We start from the raw sequence: 22,299 nt of genomic DNA on the forward strand, positions 1-22,299 counted from the left end.
TTAAAATTCTCTCTTATCACTACACTTTGCCATTTTAATTATTATGTGTCTTGGTGTGGACCACTTTTTGTTGATTTTGTTGGGGGTTCTCTGTGCCTCCTAGATCTGGGTTTCTGTTTCCTTCCCTAGATTTTGGAAGTTTTCAGCTATTATTTCTTCAAATAAATTTTTTGCCCCCTTTTCTCTCTGTTTTCCTTGTGAAATCCCTATAATGTGAATGTTATTACACTTGATGGTGTCACTGAGTTCCCTAAGCCTGTTTTCATTTTTTACTGTTATTGTTTTCTCTCTCCTGTTCAGCTTGATTGCTTTTTATTACTCTGTCCTCCAGGTCACTGATTCATTCTTCTACTTCCTCTAGTCTACTATTTATTCCATCTAGTGTATTTTTAATTTTAGATATTGAGTTCTTCATCTCTGATTGGTTCTTTTTTTTTTATGTTTTTTATCTCTTTGTTAAGGGTCTCTGTGAGGTCCTTTGCTCTTTTCTCAAGTCCAGTGAATATCTTTATGACCATTACTTTAAATTCTATATTAGGCACATTACTTACCTCAGTTTTGTTTAGGTCTCTTGCTGTAATTTTTGTCCTATTCTTTCATTTGGGACATATTCCTCTGTCTCCTCATTTTGTCTAACTCTCTGTGTTTGTTTCTGTGTCTTTGAGAAGTCAGCTATGTCTTCTGCTAGTGAAAATAGTGGCATTTTAAAGAAGATGTCTCGTAGTGCCCTGTGTTTCAGTGTCGCCTATTTGCCAGCACCTGGCACTGCAGGGGTATCTCCTATGTGTGTTGTATGCACCCTACTATTGTGGCTGAGCCCCATTTGCCATTAGTCCGTTCATCTGCAATGGCTCTTTTTGCCTGTTGTGGGCAGTGTTTGTTTCCTGTGGTGTTAGTGGGCCAGTCTGAGGCCACCTTGGGCTTAAGCTGAGTCAGACAAGGTGTTTACCAGAGATGCAGTACCACTGAAGTTCAGGAAAATGTGGGGGTTGGGGGCCAGTGCCAGCAAGGTCTGCACTGGTGGGAGGGGACCTGTAGCTGGGTTGGACCTGCAGAAGAGTGTGGTGGCTGGATGTGTGGTGTTAACGAGGTTTACACTGGCCTGGCTCCACAGGAAAACGTGTGAGCAGGGCATGCTGTTAGCAATTTAGGATGCGAGTTTTGGCTCAGGGATGGTTCCCACAGGTGTTAGTGTGCTTATGGTGAAGAGAAGGGGAGGGAAATGGTGTCACCTAGCTCTTGTGTTCCTGAAGAAGTCTCCCAGTGGTCCCTGCCCCACTAACCCATGCTCTGAGATTAGTAAACAAATCTCCATTCCATGTAACTCAGCCATTTTTCAAATTCCTGCTTCCATGCTATAGCTCCATGGGGTTATTTGTTGCACTGTCTCTTTAAGTGCAGGGACTCAGTTTCCTCTTGTGCTCCTGGCTCTCCCACAAGCCTGCTATTTTTAAAGTTCCAAGTTTTAAGCCCCAATAATTGTAAGAAATCATAATATTTGGTCCCTCTGGTTTTCAAAGCCAAATGTTATGGGGATTCATCTTCCCTATGCAGGCTCCCTCTTGTGGGAGTCTATTTCTCTCCCTTCTCTGCACCTGTGGTGTCCCCCCTGTCTTCTGGGGACAGTTATGCAGGTCTGTTTCCTCCCAGCTTTGTCTCTGCCTTTCCTACCATCTTCTATGAGGCCTCTTCTCTACATTTAACTGTGGAGAATCTGTTTGGCCAGTCTTTGAGTCATTTTCTGGCTTATTTACACTGGTGTGGCTGTCACCTAGTTGTATCTATGGGACGAGGTGAGCTTAGGGTCTTCGTACTCTGCCATTTTTCTTAGAAGAGTTTTTAAATGAATAAGAGTGCATCCAAAAGACAAGAAATGGGAAAATAATATGAAAATAATAGATCAGCTTTTCCACAAAACTTGATTTTGTGTACAAATGTCTTCTAAAACTTTTCCCACAACGGCTAAGATTTATTTCCTGGATTCTGCACACATCCCACTGTGCCCTGCAGGCACTGGTGAGCCCCAGAAACCAAATCCACATACAAAGAAATGAAAGCAGGAGGACCAGGAAAGGCCCTCAAATTAGGGATAAGAACTGATGAGTGGTCAAAAATTGACTAGAGCACTTATTATGTTGGAGAAATACAATTTGCAGGACTTAATTTATGCACTGTAAATTAGGGAAGAAACTTTATTTGTTGGAGAGTAGGGGAGAGGGTCATAGAAGGGATTGCTCCCTGGGACAGCCCTGGAAGCTTGAAGAAGGGGGAGGGGAGAGAGAGAGAGAATGGCTACAGGAAGCACTCCATACTGGGAGAGCCTTGGTCATGCACTTGTGCATTGCAGTGTGAATAATGCTGGAACAAAGAGAAGATAGGTTATAGCGTAGGGAGATAGGAATGGATTAGGAGATTTTGTGTGTCACAGGCAGACAGTGATTTTCTTCTCATTTTTTTGTCCACAGGATAATAAGACAACTAAATACCATAGTAGCAAGACTGGCCCAAGACATTGTCCCCAGGTCAGATAATTGGGCATATTGTATACTAAATTATGAATAAATTTATGTCTCCTCTATGCCATTGAGCTTTGAAACCATCCTTTATTCTGAACATACTATGAGCCACCCTGAGAGTCAATTTCAGTCATTATCATAATAATATCAGTAGCAGAATCAAATAATACGTAGTTGGCTTTCTAAAATTAATATAAAATTGCTTCATGGCTTACCTGAGAGATACCTAATAACTTAGATTATCCTCACATGAGGACAAATGGATGAATGTTTAATCTTGCTGTTTTGAATAGGGTAAATTAGTTTTTTTAGAAGTGAAGATTATTTAATACTTGTAGAAAAAGTTGAAGAATTTTCAAAAAATTTTGCTAAGTATACAAAGGCTTATTAGGAGCGCAAACCCCCTGAAATGTCTGCTGTCACGTGCGTTGAGTCTTCTTTGCTGTCTAGGGTTGCTTCTTTGTGCTCGTGTTCCTCGTAAAGACACTTCCTCACAGGGTTTGTGATTTTTGTCTATCCTTGTCCTTGTTTTCTTTTTTTTTTCCTGAATTTAAGGGGGACATTTATTCTGATTATGAAAGTAATACATGGTCATTGTAAAGGATTTGGAAAATATAGAAATATAGAATAAAGTGGAAAATAAAATCGAGTTCTGTAAAAGATAACTACAGTTAACATTTTCTTTTCAATATTTTCCTTTTCTGTAAATTATATCTAATTATACAAATAATGCATAAATACATCTTTCTTGAAAAAACTAAACCATTGCCTTCTCCCCACCCCCAGCTCCAAGTCTACTGCCACCCCCAGAAGTAAGTACTGTTATTGAGGTGATGTGTATGCTCTCAGACCTTCTTTTTTTTCTCTCTCTACATATATTTATAGAAAATAAATAGTATATTAACGTCTTCTTATGTTTTATGACAAAGAGTATCAAACCATGGATCTACCCTTTCTCATTTTTGTTTAATGACATATCTTGGAGATATTATTATGTTCAAACATAGAGATCTAGCTCACACTATGTGTTGCATAGTATTTCACAGTGTGGAAATGCCTAGTTTTAGTGATTGCCCTGTCAATGGGAATTGATATGGTTTTAGCCCTCCCCCCTTCGCTCTTTTGCTATTATAAATAATGGTATAATGAATATCCTTATACATATTTTTACGCACATGTATGAGTATTTTTCATGGGGAGATAATTGGAGAGTAGAGCTTCTCAGTCAGATGGTATTTTAATTTAGTAGATATAATACATAGATTTTATTTTATTTTAAACTCCTGTTTCCTTTATTTATTTATTTATTTATTTATTTATTTATTTGAGAGAGACAGTGCACGCATGCACATGTGCATGAGCGGTGGGAGGGGCAGAAAGAGAGGGAGAGAGAGAATCCCAAGCAGGCTCCCTGCTCAGTGTGGAGCCCAACACGGGGCTTGATCCCATGACCCTGAGATCAGGATTTAAACTGAAATCAAGAGTCGGACACTTAACCGACTGAGCCACCCAGATGCCTCAGTACATTGATTTTAATACAGCCAAATCAGGAGAGCATCCAAAGGGTTTAACTATCTCATATTCCTGGCAGCTATATATGAAGATAACCTTTTCTTTATATTTTGCTAACACTTATTATTATCAAACCTATTTTTTCCAAACTGATGTACCAAAAATGGTGTGTCTTTGTTTTAATTCTTATTCACCTGATTATTAGGGAGGTTGGAAGATCTTTTTATGTATTTTTTGGCCATTTGTTTTTCTCTTAATGCAAATTCTCTATTTATATGTATACTCATTTTATTGGGTTGTGATTTTCTTATTAATTTGTAGGTATTCAAAATATTCTAGGTTTTAGCTGTGTGCTCAGTGGGGAGTCTGCTTGAGATTCTCTCTCTCCCTCTGCCCCCAATAATAAATAAAGAAATCTTTAAAAAAAATATTCTATGGGGGTGTGTGGGTGGCTCAGTCGTTAAACATCTGCCTTCGGCTCAGGGCGTGATCCCGGCGTTCTGGGATCGAGCCCCACATCAGGCTCCTCCTCTGGGAGCCTGCTTCTTCCTCTCCCACTTCCCCTGCTTGTGTTCCCTCTCTCATTGGCCGTCTCTCTCTCTGTCAAATAAATAAATAAAATCTTAAAAAAAATATATTCTATGTTTTAATCCTTTGATACATATAAAACAATTTCTTTCGGTCTGTCATTTAGTGATCTATATCTATAAATTTTTGTACATGACTGGGACAAAACTGTATGTGCAATTTTATATTTTGTCTTTTTTCACTAAAATTATATTGCATTTTCCCCTATCTTTAAAGATTCTCCAACAATGTGATTTTTAATAACTGAATATAACTTTTTTGTATAAATGTAACATTTTCTTTTCTTTTTTTCTTCAAGTTAATATTCTTCTGTTGTTGATCTCTAATTGTGTCTGCAATCTTGCTATTGAATATTTTTGGAAAATTTTGCTAATGATTGCTTTTCTGAATATCTTTGTATTTAGTCTTTGGGTGTATTTCCATTTCTTTAGATAAGATTATAAGAAGGAAATTCATTGGGGCAAATGCATTAATTTAAATTTCATTGATACATACTGTGAAATTTTTTTCTGGAAATTTTGTACCAACTTATCTTTCTATGAGTAGTGTGTCAGCATGTCTTTCTCACAGAAATCTCTCTCTCTCTCTTTTTAGAACTATCTCTTAATACACTTGAGTATTAACTATATTTAAAATGTCAGTTTTAAAGATCAGAAATAATATCTCACTGATAGTATAATTTATATTTAATTGATGACCAGTGAAGAAGGCTACTTCTCATTTATTAGCCATTTATAGTTCTTCTGATAATAGTTAGTTCTTTTATGTAATTTTTCTCTAAGGTATTTGTTTTCTTATTGTCTTGAGTAGGTTCTTTGCATATTACAGTTTTGACTTGTTATATTACTTCTGCGAATATTTTTACAGTTTGCTTTTCACTTTAAATTCTGTTTATATATTTTTAACATATAGAAGTTTTAAAATGTTGTTGTCATATGTGAGTTTTTTCTTGATGTTCTTTCATTGCTTCTATGCTTAGAAAATCCTTTTCAAGATAAGATACATATAAATTGATAGTACTTTTTATGATTGCATTTTTAATATTCAGTGCTTCAAGTCTATCTTAAATGTACTTTGGCTTATAATGTGTAATACAGCTCTAAACTTTCTTTCTTTTTTTTTCCTTTAGTAATTAGCTTCACTATTTATTGACCAATATTCTCCTTCCAATATTTATAGCATAATCTCTTTCTTCATACACTAAATTCTTCTGAGCCCTAGAGACTAAAGACTGTTCCTGGGGTTTCTGTTGGTCTTTCTGTTGATTTCCTGCTGGGTACCACATTGTTTTAATTAGATTTTTTTTTTTCCCAAAATGAAAAATTTTAAAAGGGCAGTTTTTTCTAATGCCTCTAAGCCACCAAAGGGCCATTTAGTTAAAAAAATCTATTTAGGTACTTCTAGTTTAAAAGTGGTGACATACAGATAGCATTTCTTTCTTCTATTTCTGGAAATTAGCCACAAGCAACGAAGAACATGAGAAACAAGTTCCATTGTTGGCCCATCCAGGAGATGGCTGAAGTCTTGCGACACAAAGTCGGTGGCGAGCCCTCCCCAAGCAGCCGAGGTAGAGGGGAGGTGCATGTGGGAGGCTCGGCGGCTGCAGAGGGTAGGAACGGCTGGGGAAGCTTATATCACAGAGATGAGTGCCAAACTCAGAGGAGTCGAGCCAAAATCTCTCTTTTACAAGAGAGGATGGAGGTGTGTGGACGGGCAACGGGAGCTTCTCTGGACCTACCTGTCTTCCAAAAAGTAGGAGAGGGAGAGCCAAGTAAAAAATCACACCGCGAGCCAGATTTGTAGGCAGCTGTGGAGCAGGAGGCTGGTGGAAGGTCTGCATTGTGATAAGTCCTCTCCATGGGCTGGAACGCAAGATGGGTCCGATGAAGGTGTACACAAATCCCGTGTCTTGGGGAGACTCGTGCTTGGCTGGAACATGAGCGACTTTACCTTCCCATCCCTGTGTGCCCACTAACCTCTTCCACAGCTGGCCCAGCGAGCAGTCACCTTCTAATAAGGATTCAAAAAGGAAACAACACAGGAAAACTTGTGACCAAATATTCATCATGAATAAAACAATTGAATAAAGCCAACCCATACCCGAAGCATTTTCAGAAAGCAGTGACACAGGACTTCAAGAAAGATACAGCAAGGCGAGGAGAGGAGATGGAGTGTGACCTGGTGGGGCTCAGGAGAGAAAAGACATCACAGAAATAATAGCAAGACCCAAAGGGGCACAGGGAGGCAGGCGAGCATAGAGAAGAAGCAGGAAGAATAAGAGAGATGGAATGGAAATAAAGAATTAAAAAGGAACAGGGAAGAAGTGAATGAAATGGAATACACAGAGAAGAGATTAAGCGTGTTATTATTATTAGAATCCCCTGAAAAGAAGACTAGCCAGCGTAAGAGAGGAAGAAAGGGGAGAGGTAGCAAAAGCATTTTGGTTTCTTCCATCTAATAACTTTGCTGCTGCACTGGCAAGTGTTTGGAATGAGAATATAAAGCCGAAGTTGTAAGGGAGGGGACGAGAGGAGCAAGGAAGGGAAGGTAGGCTATTGTAGTGAATCAGCGGATGTTGTCTGAAAGGTATTATTTACAGTTACCGTTTTAAACTCACGGCTAGAACAAAAAATACAAACCTTCCCAATGATCCGACCAAACAAAGCAAAGTAAACAGATATGTGGTGAAAGATTTTGGAAGAGCGATCAAAACAGGAAGCATCACATAAGATAATGCAGCAGAGCTAAGGCCAAATTCATCCATCACGCGAATAGGTGTGAATGTCGCTGAGACATCCAGATTGGGAAAAAAATTTTTAGGATTGATCGCAATGCCAAACAAACCCAGCTGTATTACATAAGAGACATCAAAAACAAAGGGATCCAGGAAGGTTGAAGATAAAAAACGAAACAGAGGTATATGTAGTCAGATGCAAACAAAACGAAATCAGGGATTACGGTCTCAATATGAGAAAAGACTGGATTCAAAGCAGAAGGCAGTAAGCGAGCACCTTAGGACACTACACGGTACAACTCCCCATGAAGATAAAATTCTGAACCTTTGCACCAAGTCAAACAGCACCAGCCCCTAAACCAAGAAAACAAGCGGCACAAAGGGATAGAGATTTACAGCAGTGATGGTTGGTTAAACTCTCCTCTCAGCTCATGACAGAGTAAAGGACAGAAATGAGGCTTGGCTAGAAGTGTCCAATTAAAATAATGAGTAAGGGAGAACTAACTGATAGATGTTGGACTCCAAGCCCCGAAGACAGAGAATTCACCTTCTTTTCAGGTACCCGTAAGACATTCATAAAACTGAGCGTTCACGAAAACCTCAATAAATTCCCTGAAGTAGAAATAACCGGAGACAAGGATGATGGGGAAAATAGATAATGGCTCGTAGAGCAAAGGGACTGCCCAGTCTGAATAGATCCAGTGCTGAGTGGACACTGGTCCAGCACTGGACTGCACCTGTGAGCATCAGCCCGGAATGCAGACAGTGTGCTCTGAGCACGGTGAAGTAGTAGTCCATGACAAACCCGAAAATAAAGAGCCGTAGCAACAACACAGCTCTTAACTCAGGTGAAAGAGGAATTCCAAACCAAGCCAGAGTTATCTAGGACATAGTCCGAACACTTCAGAGAGATCTGGTGGGTGGCTGAAGGGCTAAGACGGAAGAGCTTAGTCATAAAGAAATATGTTCATGTATTCTTTCAGCTTTTGGATTGTCTTTCCTTGTCCCTATAACCTTCTCCTGCTGCTGTCATTCATTTCTTCCCAGTCAGGCTACCTCGGAGCGTCTTGAAGGAATGGATTTCTGTGCACACTCTGGAGCCCTCTCGGCGTAGACGGTCTAGTGCTAAGGGTTCTCTCTCTATATAATTATTTTCTCTTCCTATATGTCTATAGAAAGAGATTTATGGTAAGGAATTGGTTTGTGCAGAATGGAGGCTGAGAATCCCAAGGTCTGCAACCAGCAAGCCGGAGACCCGGGAGAGCTAATGGTGTGAGTTGCTGTCGGAGTCTGAGTCCAAAGGCAGGGGAAGACTGACGTCCCGGCTCCAAGACACGCCTGGCAGAGAGAGAGCAAATTCTTCCTTGGATACTCAGCCTGTTGTTCTATTCAAGCCTTCAGGGGATTGGATGAGACCCACCCACACCCGGCAGGGCAATCTGCTTTACTCAGTCTCCCATTTCAAATGCTGATCTCACCAGGAACACACTCAGACACACCCAGAATAGTGTTCAACCAAATATCTGGACACTCTGTAGCCCAGTCAACCTGACACATAAAATTAATCATCACAGCTACTAAGAGACACAGAAGAATCCCAAACAACTGGGAAAAAAAGGGATCTTTGTGGGAAGACTTGGTATTTAAAAGATGTCAGTTCTCAGTTTATTTGTAAACTTAACACAATCCCAATAAAAATACGAACAGGATTTTTGGGAAGTTGATAAGCGGATTCTAAATTTCATATGGCAGAACGCACAAGTGAGAATAGTCAGGAATATTCTGAAAAAGAAGCCCTAACTGGCACTACCATATGTGAATGAGCTCAGAGCTGCCTTTCAAGCCACTTTTTCAATTGCTCGTTTCTCAGCCTCACTGCCTTTGCTCAGATCTTTGACCACACAGCATGTTCCTGCCACAGGACCCTTGCTCAGACTTTTGGCTATTTGAATGATGTATGTTGAGCCTGCTTCATTACCTCTTGCCTATTTAATACCTACTCAGTCATCAGTTCCTTAGGAAAATCTTTCCTCCTCAAGTCTCTGATCCTAAGTCACTTTCCTTTGTTTTCTCCTTTTTTTCTTTTTTGCATGCATTTCAGTTTGTAACTATGTAATCATTAGTGTGGTTGTCTGATAAACGCTCTTTTTCTTAGTAGGGTGTAAGCTCAGTGCCTGACCTTAAGTAAGTTTCCAATAAATATTTGTTGATGAATAATCTCCAGTCTGCTGGATTTTGAAGGGTGATTTAGACCCAACAACTGTCTTCTAAACTCAGAATCGGGAGTCTGTCTAATGTGGGCCCTGTCCTGGTGTCCGTAGTAATGAGATCTTAGTGTGTTGTTTCTTTCACCCATGCACATCTGAAGATGTAAATGATTTTTGGTAGTGTGCTGCTTTCGATTGTAACCTCCTAAAATGAAGGGCCATATCTGAACTGTCCTGTGTGGCTTTTATTATTATGTCCAAAGGACACTACTTTTTCATAAGAAGGAGCTATAACATTATAGAATGGTTACATCATTTCCTGAAAATGATGCTAGCCATTGAAAGAAATAATCATAGCTATTGAAGAACTCATTTTCCTAATGAATTTTATAAAATGATGTGCCATACAGGGGCGCCTGGGGTTCAGTCGGTTATGTGTCTGACTCTTGATTGCAGCTGAGGTCACGATCTCAGGGTCGTGAGATTGAACCCCAAGTCAGGCTCCGCGCTCAGTGTGGAGTCTACTTGAGATTCTCTCTCTCCCTCTCCTTCTGCCGCTCCCCCTGCTTGCTCTCTCTCTTAAATAAATAAACACATGAAATCTTTAAAAACATCAAACAAAATGATATTCCATACACACTCTACTTCCTACCTCTCATAAGTGACCAAAGTCCTTACGTGGCCTATTTTAGGAAATCTTGCTGTGGTTAGGGTGGGGAAGTCACTTCTGAATATAAAGTGAGGCTGAACAGGATGTGGTTCTCTCATTAGATGTAGTTAAACGTCTTATGCTTTCTCCCCAGGAGCACATACCTACCATCTTCTTGGATGTGTTGTGATTGGCAAACACGGGCTGTTACTAGGCGCATGAAGGTTTTGTTTGGCGTTTTGTGCATCGAAACGCACTAGTCATGACAACGCTTGTTATAAAGTTAAGGGCTTTGAGATGACTTTTGCATTCATGAGTATTTCCAAACAGTAGTCTTTGGCAGTTCAGTAGCTGGGCAGCCGTAAACCAGTTTTCCTAGTGTGTCCCCTGAGGCCTCGTAGATAATTCCAGGAAACCCTCCTTTATGTGACCTCTTTCATATTCCTTCAAAAATGAATGGCTTTCCTGTGTGTCTTTCACAAAGACCACAGGCCTTGGAAACTTCACAGAGGTAGGCATAGCTATCTGTCCAAGCTCAGGAATAATTCTTGAAAGAGGCAGGCCTCATGGCATAAGGAACAGAACCAGAGGTTGCAGACTGTGACCCACAGGCCAAACCCATCCAATTTGCTCTGCAGATGTGTTTATTTGGATCATATGGTGTTTCTTCTTTAAACGTTGAAATTAGTTGCCAAGTTGCAAACACTGGGAATTTTCACTTTAAAAGGTTCAGATATACGGCTTGTCTTGAAAAATTGGAAAAATTTGGCCTCGCTGGGATCCACATTTCTGCGTTGGCCGCCGTCCGTGGAGCTGAGAGCAGTTGCGGGTGGGTGGATGGGGCGAGGACCCTCAGGCACCGCCCCACTGTTGCCGGTGTCCTGCATTCATCTGTGTCACCTTCTTGACCCCAAGATGGGCTATGAGATTGAGAATAAATGCTATAGTGAATGATTAGGAAGGAGACAGCCTTTTGCCTTCAACTCGCACGATCTCTTTAGTAAACAAGTGACGCTTTATTCAAAAGTTGAGGTAAGTAGGTAATTTTTGTAGTCTGGAAACAGAAGGACAATGAAAACTGCCTCTTGGCTGTGGACCTTGTCACACTACGTCTCTTCTGACAGTTCTGTGGGGACTCTATCAGTTCTGGTCAGAGGTCAGGTAGCATTTGAGTTGGGTGGAAGGAAGCTCTCTGAACTGGCAAAGGCCAGTTCTTAAATGGCTTCTTGGGAGAGCACATTATTTGTTCCTGGGCTGGCTCCCGCCTCCTGAATTTCTAGAGTGAAATGGTCTGGATGAGACGCTTTCTGGGCAGCATTTTCAAGACACCGGGACTACAAAGAATGCTCTGTGTTTCATCTTGCTTTGTACAGCTGCACAGAAAAGATTGTTTAAAACTCTTCTTTATATTTTGTCTTTTGGGGGACTGCTGTCAGGAAATTTATGACCGTCCCTTGGAAGTCCCGGTCACTCGGGAGCAATTAAACCACTATCGGAATGTGGCCGAAAACGCTCGAAGTGAACTGGCGGCAACTTTGGTCAAATTTGAGTGCTCTCAGTCTGAGGTAAGACGACGCATTTTCGTGACTGAAAAATGGGCTGTTTTAGCTACTTAGAGAGTGAAGCAGAGTGTAGAGGTGATGAGAACTAGGACGGGAGGACACAGCTTTGCACCTTTTGGCAAGGGTGATACTTATTCCTCCTGTGCGCCTACCCCCCTGTTGCAGAGAATTCCTGAAAGGTTATGCATTTGCTGTGATGCAAAGGGAGGTGACACTGGCTGGTTCCTAGATGTCAGAGGAGCTTCACAGCCGAGAGACCTGGGGGCACCTGATGACTTGGGTTGAAGCTGCCTTGGCGTTGGGGCCTTTTTAGCCTCTTCCTGAATAAGTACCTTTAACGTGGCTAGCTTGCAATCTGGAGGTCTTAGAATGGAATGCTGGATCCCTCCCTACTGCTCATTCTGATTGGCTGGGGGAAATTCTAGGACGATGATTGGGATCCATCTTCCCTCTGGGCTGGGTCAGGTTTATTGTAGAGTTTCTGAGAGAGTCTCTCTAGATCCATTCTGCTCACAGCCTGGTGGCCCTGAGGGGTCCTAGGCTTGCCTGTGAGATAACTAGCCTTTTTGCTGGGCTGCCAGGAATCCACTGAGAAACGATTTAATACCATGTGTATGTGTGTGTGTGTGTGTGTGTGTGTGTGTGTGTGTGTGTGTGTGTGTGTGTGTGTGAAAAATAGTATGCATGTGTACTCATAGTTCCAAAGGAGTACATGCATTCATAAAGTTTTCTTATAGGGTGGACCTGACATCTTAATAGGGCACATGTGTTGTTCAGTTTCTTGATGCCGCAGAATTCATAAAAATTAAAATGTTTCTTTTGTATAAATCCTATAAGGATTTTCCTTTTCTTCCGCATTTTCCCCAGAAATTTGAATATTATTATTATTATTTTATTATTAATGTATTTTTATTGCCCACAATAAGGATCCAGAAGGCAAGTGGGAGAAATACAGTGACATATCAAATAGTCTGTATCTACTTAGGAATAAGTTGTGGCCATGAAATTACAAATATCTTAGCTTGTAAGTTTCTTGTGTCATTGTCAGCAGCAATAATAGCAATGCAGATTTAGAAAATGAGTTACCACTGAAAAATATTTTATGGCTTTTTGCAAAATACACCACAAATGTCTCTTGAGTGACACTAAATCACCCTGAGACATTGCTCAATTGCTCAGTTTCGAAAGAGATAGGATATGAAGTCCATCGTTTAGGCATAAGTTCCCATCTGGTGATGTAGATACAAATACGAAAGAAAGAAAGGAAAGTTGGATTAAGTCGTGAACAAAAGAGTGAGATTTGAAATTATGGTTTTGGGTTTCTTACAAGTACTCCACACTTACGCCACTGAACTCTTTTTCCTCCTTTTTACGGCTTTTCCACGTTAGCTTCGAGACCTCCGATCCAAGATGCTTTCGAAAGAGGCCTTCTGTCAAGAGTTGAAAGCTGAAATGGAGAATTACAAAGAAAATAATGCTAGAAAATCATCTCTCCTCACCTCCCTGAGAGACAGAGTTCAGGAGCTGGAAGAAGAATCCGCAGCACTTACCGCTTCTAAAATTAGAGCCGAAATCACAGCTCACACTGCAACCAAGGAGAACCAGGAGTTAAAGAAGAAAGTTGCAGAACTAGATGAGAACGTACAGTAAGGGTGTTTCAATATATTCCGTAGTCATTCGTGTTAAAATCCTAGTTCTTGATAGCAGGATATGCCCTTGAAGGTATTGGCGTGTTGTTCCCTTATTTGGCCCTGAAACTCAATTTGAAAAAAAAAAATACTGAACCTCAAATATCTTTGGAGTCTTGAAAATTTTTCTCAAACTCATTTGCAAATGTTACCAGGAATCTTAACAAGCAAGGCATTGTCCTAAGCATGCTTACGTCAGATTGATTAGGGCTGCGGAGGCTCATATACAGAATTTGGGAGATTTTCTGTAAGTAGAGGCTTAACCAGAGGGGGTGGAGTGGCACACAGAGGGAGGTGTTTCTTCAAAAGCTAGCTGTAAAAATACGCTGGAAGCCCAGACCACTCCAGACCACCCCGAACACTCCTTATTAGGTTTTATTGCCCGTTTATGCAGAAAATTCGCGAAATCTGGGTTTTCCACACTTAGTTCTGGCAAAACGTAATTATTGAGACAAAACTGGGAACTAGTTGTTCCAAAAGTATACTTTAAAAATTCTACGTGTAATAACTTAAATAACTTTAATAATAAGATACTTGATATTTACTTTACTTATTCCATCTTAAAAAAAAAAACCCGACACCTCCAACTCTTGTCCTCTTTTTCTCCCCCCACTTACAGAAAAACTCCTTAAAATGTTTGTATAGACTCACTGTCTCCAGTTCTTCTCCTCTATTCTCTGTTGGGTCTCCTCCACTGAAACCACTCACTGTGGTGACCAGTGACCACACATTGCAGATGAAATGGTCAGTCTTTATCTCACTTGACCTACCAGTATATCAGGCACAGTTGGTCTCATTCCCTGAACCACCTTCTTCTGGCTGCCAGGACACTACACATGCCTGCTTTGTATCTTTCCTTTCTAGCTGCCTTGCCATAATCTCTTTTGTTTTGCCCGTCTCATCTCATTGACTTCCAAAGACTGGAGTGCCCTGGCGCTTGGTCCTTGAATCTCTTCTCGTTTCTATCTAAATTCAGTCTCTCGGTGATCTCATGACTTTAAATATGATCTACGTGCTAGTGATGCCCACGTTTCTGTGTCTAGCCTGGTTCTCTTCCCAGACTTCAAAAAAGACCCACTTATTTTTACTACCTACTAAGCATTGTCACATGGATGTCCAATGGGCATCTCACACTTAACATGACCAAAACAGAGCTCCTGCTGTTCCCACAGAACCCTCCTATTCCTTTCCTCATCTCTAGTGATAATTCCATTCCGCTAGTCCATCAGGTCAACAGTCTTGGTCATCATCCTTGGTCCCCTTGTTCTTTCACACTCTGCGTCTGATCCTTCAACAAGTCCTCTCATCTTTACCTTCAGAATCAATCTACTCTTTGACCACTTCCCATTGCTACCCTCAGTTCCACTAATCTGATTCAAGGGGTTACCATTTCTCTCTGGGATTTTTGCAGTAGCCTCCGAAGTGATTTTCCTACTGCTGCCTGTGCCCCTCGCAGCCAGACTGATTCTGTAAAAACATGAATTAGATCTTATTGGTCCTCTGCTCAGAGGCCTGCAGTGACTTCTCTTCTCTCTCAGTGTAAAGACAAAGAATATTCTATGACCTAGAAGGCTCATCCTGACCTGGTTTTGCTTCCATTCTCTCTTATTCTATCCGTTGCAGCTCACTGGCTTCTTTGCTGTCCTTCAAACTTAACAGGTGTGTTCCTGCCTCAGGACTTTTGCACTTGCTAATCCCTTGGCCTGGAAAGCTCTTCCCCCAGATATTGCATAGCTGCCCCTCTGCTCCCTTTAGGTTTTCACTCAGAAGTCGCTTTCTCAGTAAGGGCTTCCACGAGTGACTACATCTAAAATTTTACTCTGCTCCCCCTCAAATATTTCTTCCTACCTTTCCTGCTTAATTTTTTCTCTCCAGCTTTTTGTTTTTATAACAGTGTACATTTAGCATACATTGATTTTGATTACTGTCCATCTTCCCGACTAGAATGTAAGCTCCATAAGGGCAAGGATGTTCATCTGTTTTGTTCACTACTGTACCTTTAGTACCTTTAATTGGGCTTGGTGCATAGTGAGTATCCAGTAAATATTTACTAAATGAATGAGTAATACAAATGATATGTACTAACTAAAAAAAACTTTTTTAAGATCTAGAAAATTGCCAAAAATATTAAAATTACTCAAGACCTTATGATTCCTGAAAAGCTATACTTCAAATTTTGGTGAACAGGTTTTCAGGTAGTTGACATCATGTAATGAACTATTATTTTTTTTTACTGACTAATATATTACAAACATATATTTTTAAAGATTTTATTTATTTATTTAATTTATTTATGGATCTGGAGCTGGGGGAGAGGGATACGGAGAGAGAGAATCTCAAGCAGGCTCTGCGCTGATCATGACCTGAGCCGCCAAAATCAAGAGTTGGGCACTTAACCAGCTGAGCCACTCAGGGGCCCCTGTGTTGTAGATATTTTAAAAGTCATTCATTATATCATCTTTTTTTTTTTTTTTTAAGATTTATTTATTTATTTATTTATTTGACGGAGACAGCCAGCGAGAGAGGGAACACAAGCAGGGGGAGTGGGAGAGGAAGAAGCAGGCTCCCAGCGGAGAAGCCTGATGTGGGGCTTGATCCCAGAATGCCAGGATCACGCCCTGAGCTGAAGGCAGACGCTTAACGACTGCGCTACCCAGGCGCCCCCATTATATCATCTTTAATAGCCCATGGTACTCATTGCCTGAAATATCATAATTTACTTACTAGTTCTTTTTGTTATTTTCTGTAGACACTCAGGTTAGTTCCACTCAAAAAAATTATTATAAACCAAGTGTATTCATGTGTATTCATATTTTCACATTTATGTGATTATGTCCTTAGGGTAGATTCCTAGAACTTTGTTGGGTCCAAGTGAAATGCAAACAGGAGTGGGAATAGTTTGAAGTCTTGGAGTGAGTGGGTGGAATCATGCACGTAAATCAATCCATCTGCATCATAGCATTAACCGTGCTTTTCATGAGTCAGACAGACTGAATAAATTTTACCTTTTATATGCTGAAAATAAGAACTTAGAGATATATTGATGTCAGTCTTTTATTGTTATACATTTTTCTAAATAGAAATATGATATGCTTTTGAGTGTATGCAATTACATGCTTTGTTAATCTTTGAATAGAGGGAAAGAATTTGCAGTAAACACTCAACATGGTAAAAAGGGAAAGCAATAATCATGTTTATTATCTAGGGTACTGAAAAAATGATACCAAATTACTGAAATGATTCTAATTTGCCTTTAAAGTATGTCTATTTTTTGATGATCTCTTAGTCTCTAACAGTTAAAGCATTAGAAATAGACCATGCTATTTCAGCAAACCTATCTGAGATTTGAAATGAAATATTCATAGCAGAGCATAATCAACAGATTTTCCTTGACTGGCCCATTTCAATACTCTTTAAATACTCTGGGTGTATGAAAACTAATAATGGTCTTTGCTGGTGATTGAACATCTCTCTCTTCTAGAGGGGGAACGTCCCCTGCTCCTGATATATTTTTTATTATAGTTATGCTTGACCATGAACCAGGGTATGCCTTAAGTAACCCTTGTAGATCACTGCGTAATGTCTGAAAATAAAACAAAGGATGATATGCTAGAAGAAATACAGCAGCACTGTCCTTCTTCCTCCTGAGGACCCAGCAGAGACCCATGACTATATACATCCATTGTGATCTAGAGATTTACCACCACTTTGCAGATCGTAAACAGTTGAGGACAAGAGGCAGAGAGTCTGTCTCCTTTGCTGTTACTAGATCTAAGACGCCATGAAGATTTCTGTACATTTCTGCTAAGTGTAGGTGCCTGGCTTTGACTTTTCTCCTTCCCTTTCAGGGCTAGGATGACAATGATGTGCTCTGTGTCTGGGAAACTGTGTTGCGATGAAAGTGATGATTGGATCAGAGAACTTAAGTTCTGAACTTTGTTTGATGAATGATCTCTTCTATGGTGTTACAACTTGACTTATGTGTGATTTGCCCTATAGAAAGTGTCTAAAGGAAAATGAAGAGAATAAGAATCAAGTCTCAAAGAATTGCAGGAAACATGAGGAATTTCTAGCTCAACTTGGTGACTGCTTAGATCCAGAGAAGAAGAATGAAAAGGCATCAGATGAAGATTTAATTCTAAAGGTATATGCACATGAAAAAGACGATAAACGTAGCGGTCATTCTAACATATGCCGTGAACGGAAGTGCTGTGGTTGAGTCTGGGGGTGTCAGGAGAATGGGGCAGTAGCCCAAGTATAGCATTACGTGACTGTGTGATCCGGGACAAACGTTATCACCTCTCTGAGCTCAATTTCAAAATCCTTTCTAACATTATTTGGGATTAATTACTCTCCAGAAGAGATTAATTGTTTTGTCTAAAATATATTTGGGATACCAAATACAATTAATTATTCATCTTAACAATGTGTTTTAGGGAGTTTTTTTTTGTTTTAATTACAGACAGAAGCACACACACACGCTACCCAAACCAAAATCAGCTGTGTCATTTTTGGGATACTTACTGAGTATAAGGTTAAGATTGGTTCTGAAGTACTTTTTAATTTTCCATTGAAATCAAATAATAAAGGTTCTACTTTAATGGTAGGTTGACAGTAAGATAGAAATTAGTTATATCCAGTGAATAATTCACTTGGCACATAGTGGTTCATTAGGGCACCTGACAGTGTTGGAGCTCTCACCATATCTTTGCTCACTTCACACCTTTCGTATTCTTGCTTCCTGACAGATCTCCTTGCAGCCAATCTTTTTTATTAAAATTGAGGTGTAATTGACATGCAACATTGTATTAGTTTCAGGGGTACAGCGTAATGATTTGACACTTGATACACTGTGAAATGATCACCATAGTAAGTCTGGTCACCATCTGTCACCATGAAAAGTTACAAAAAATTTATTACTTTCTTCTTGGGAGGAGAACTTTCAAGATGTGCTTTTCTGGCAACTTTCAAATGTGTACTAGGACACTATTGACTATAGTCGCCATGCTGCACACCACATCTCCATCACTTATTCATTTCACAGCTGGAAGTCTATACCCCCCAAGTCCCTCCCCACTGGCAACAACCACTCTGTTCTCCATATTCATGAGCTTTTGTTTTGTTGGCTCATTTGTTTTTTAGATTCCACATATAAGTGAAAGCATAGAGTATTTTTCTCTCTCTTGACTTATTTCACTTAGCATAATACTCTCAAAGTCCATCCATGTTGTCACAAATGGCAAAGTTTCATTCTCTCTTTTTTTTTTTTTTTAGAGAGAGAGAGTGTAAGGGCGGGAGGGGCAGAGGGAGAGAGAATCTTATGCAGGTTCCATGCCCAGCATGGAGGCCAACGTGGGGCTCGATCTCACAACACAGAGATCATGACCTGAGCCAAAATCAAGAGTCGGACGCTTAACTAATTGAGCCACCCAGGCACCCCATTTCAGTCTCTTTTATGGCTGAGTAGTATTGCAGCAGTATTTATATAGTATTGCAGTAGTATTTATATATATACACACACACACACACACACACACTACAGTATAGCAGTATTTATATATAAATTATAGATAATTTATAATATAGTATAATAATAAATTATAGATAATTAAAGATATTATAGCTAATAATATAATAATGAATTATAGATAATATATGTATATCTTTAGTGATGGACACTTAGGTTGTTTCCATAGCTTGGTTATTGTAAATAATCCTTCAATGAACATATGGGTGCATATATCTTTTCTTTTTTTATTATATTTATTCATTTGAGAGAGAGAGAGAGGGAGGGAGAGGGAGCATGAGTGGGGGGAGGAGCAGAGGGAGAGGGACAAGCAGACTCCCTGCTGAGCAGGAACCCCTCCCCCGCCCCCATGCAGGGCTCCATCTCACGACCCTGAGATCATGATCTGAGCTGAAATCAAGAGTTGGATGCTTAATGGCTGAGTCACCCAGGCACTCTGCATGTATCTTTTCTAAATAGCGTTTTTATTTTCTTGGGATAAATACTCAGAAGTGGAATTGCTGGATCATATGGTAATTCTATTTTAAATTTTTTGAGGAGCCTCCATACTGTTTTCCACAGTGGCTGCACCAGTTTATATTCCCACCCACAGTGCACAAGGGTTCCTCTTTCGCCACATCCTTTCCAATAGTTGCTTTTTATCTTTTTGATATTAACCATTCTGATGGATGTAAACTGAAACCTCATGTGGTTTTGATTTGTATTTCCTGGATGATGAATGATGTTGAACATCTTCTCATGTGTCTGTTGACCATCTGTATGTCATCTTTGGAAAAATGGCTATTCAGGTCCTCTGCCCATTTTTTTTTAAGATTTTATTATTTATTTGAGAGAGAGAGAGAAAGAAAGAGCGAGCGTACACGCACACACGAGCAGGGGGGAGAGGTAGATGGAGAGGGAGAGGCAGACTCTCCACTGAACAGGGAACCTGATGCGGGGCTCGATCCCAGGACCCTGGGATCATGACCTGAGCCAAAGGCAGATGCTTAACTCACTGAGCCACCCAAGCACCCCTGTCCATTTTTTAAAATTGGATTTTATTTCCTATATGAGTATTCTGTATATTTTGGATAATAACCCCTTGTCAGGTATATGATTTGCAAATATTTCCTTCCCATTCCGTAGGTTGCCTTTTCATCTTGTTGATGGTTTTCTTGACCATGCAGAGGCTTTTCAGTTTGGTGTAGTCTCACTTGTTTATTTTTGCTTTTGTTGCCTTTGCTTTTGGAGTCAGATCCAAAAAAAATATTGCCAAGACTGATGTCAAGGAGCTCACCGCCTGTGTTTTCTTCCAGGAATTTTATGGTTTCAGGTCTTATATTCAGGTCTTTAATACATTTTGAGTTCATTTTTGTGTGTGCTATAAGATTGTAGTCTAGTTTTATTCTTTTTCATGTCGCTGTCCAGTTTTCTCAACATCACTTCTTAAAGAGACTGTCCTTTCCCTATTGTATATTTGTGCCTCCTTGGTTGTAAATTAATTGACCACATACGCGTGGGTTTACTTCCAGGCTCTCTATCCCATTCTGTGGATCTATGTGTCTGTTTTTATGTTGTTACCATACTGTTTTGATGACTATAGCTCTGTAATATCGTTTGGAATCAGGGAACATGATGCCTCCAGTTTTGTTCTTCTTTCTCGAGATTGTTTTGTCTGTTGAGGCTCTTTTGTGGTTCCATATAAACATAATTGTTGTTCCATGTCTCTGAAAGATGCCATTGGGATTTTGACAGGATTGCATTGAATCTATAGATTGCTTTGAGTAATACGGATATTTTAACAGTATTAACTCTCCCAGTCCATGAGCACAGAATATCTTTCCATTTATTTGTGTCTTCTTCAGTTTCTTTCATTAATCCATGCAGCCATTCTTAAAGGCCCCATCTCAGAGTTTGATTAGTAAGCTTCCCAGCTGTGCTTCCGGGAAGCTGCAAAATCATTTCAGTTACCTTCAGGAAGTGTTCCATTTCACTGACGGTATTGATAGCTCAGGCCTGATAGCCTCGAGGATGTGGTCTCCTCCTCCTCGCTGTTGCACACCCGTGACCGGGAGCCTGGCTGTGAAAGTCCCCAGTGCAATGTAGCTTGGGCGGTTGTTTTTAAAGCCAAGTGATGGGGAAAAAAAAAAGAGAATGAAGAACCTTCTTCTTTCATGACACCCTTTCCCCCCATCAGAGACTAGCTCCAGGTGCTAATCTGGAAGTTGATACTGTATTAATTATGCCTTATTATCTTCTGTATTTCAAATGCTTTGACATCTGAGGCCTTGCTGACCCAGGAGAGACTGACTCAGAGGGTTAGCCAATTCCTGTAAACGACTCTCCTGGGAGCATGGCTTTCACAGGCAAACCAGCCGCTCCCACATCCCAGCCATTTTCTGTATCAGGCTCTGGGCCACGGCCCGCCTTCCCTCATCACCACAGCGCTAGGTACCAGACAGCTAGGGACAGCCCTGACACGCCTCAGATAACTCAAACTAGCCAGTCCCGAACCTGCGTACCTCGCCTTGCTCACTCCCTCCTGTGGAAACCACAATAAAGACTCTTGCCTCTGTTTTCCTTTGCTGTCCGTGTTTCCTGACAGGTCTGGTGCCTCCCTGCATGGCCTTGTGTGGCACGGCGTGCCCCCCCTCTTCTGGAGAACTGGGAGCAGCTCTCTCCAGATCTGTTCACCGCACCATACCTGAACAACAAATATTTTAAAACAGATACTGAGATTCCAGGGCTTTCGCATCTCAAATAGAAAAAAAAAAAATCACTGGCCGAGAACAGAAAAATCACTGGCTGAGAGCAGAAAGGCTGCTGCATTGATGACAACTCACTAGGTGTTCTCCTGAGAAGTGGAACAAAACCACTCCTTCAATTTCAAAACCACTTCCTCCTTTTTACAGCTCTCCTAACCACATGTGCACACACCCCCCCCAAGACACCAAGGAGGCATTCCTAAGGACTCATTTGACATCCATTTCGCAGATATTTAGTGAGTGACTGCTATAATGCTAGACAGGGTTCTGGGAGCTGGGCCGGCCGCAGTGAAGGAGATAAGACTAAATCTGCTCTCCTTGAAGTTTTGTTATTGTGAGGTAAAGATAACGAGGAAATAAACAAATATCCAATATCATCCCATGTAGTAAAGGTGAAGAAAAACGAACAGGGATGTGGGGAGAGAGAGTGAGGCAGGTTAGAGGCATGACAGGCTAGTTTAGGCAGACTGGCTGAGGAGTGCCCCTCTGAGGTGGGGGCTTCTTTTTAAATTATTTTTTTAAATTTAAGTTCGATTGATTAACATGTATTATTAGTTTCAGAGGTACAGGCC

General features: G+C 40.5%; 1 protein-coding gene across 1 annotated transcript in view; it reads left to right on the forward strand.

Annotated features, from left to right (window-relative positions):
• CCDC170 (coiled-coil domain containing 170) overlaps positions 1–22,299 on the forward strand; it is a 110,767-nt gene that overhangs the window by 33,913 nt on the left and 54,555 nt on the right. Inside the window, exons 4-6 of the mRNA XM_045805360.2 lie at positions 11,643–11,771; positions 13,158–13,414; positions 17,456–17,600. Coding sequence (XP_045661316.2) covers positions 11,643–11,771; positions 13,158–13,414; positions 17,456–17,600 — 531 coding nt within the window. The remainder of the gene's footprint in view (positions 1–11,642; positions 11,772–13,157; positions 13,415–17,455; positions 17,601–22,299) is intronic.

Source organism: Ursus americanus, chromosome 11 (assembly GCF_024610735.1).
Source record: "Ursus americanus isolate L20-20 chromosome 11, mUrsAme1.1.p, whole genome shotgun sequence".
NCBI classification, from domain to species: domain Eukaryota; kingdom Metazoa; phylum Chordata; class Mammalia; order Carnivora; family Ursidae; genus Ursus; species Ursus americanus.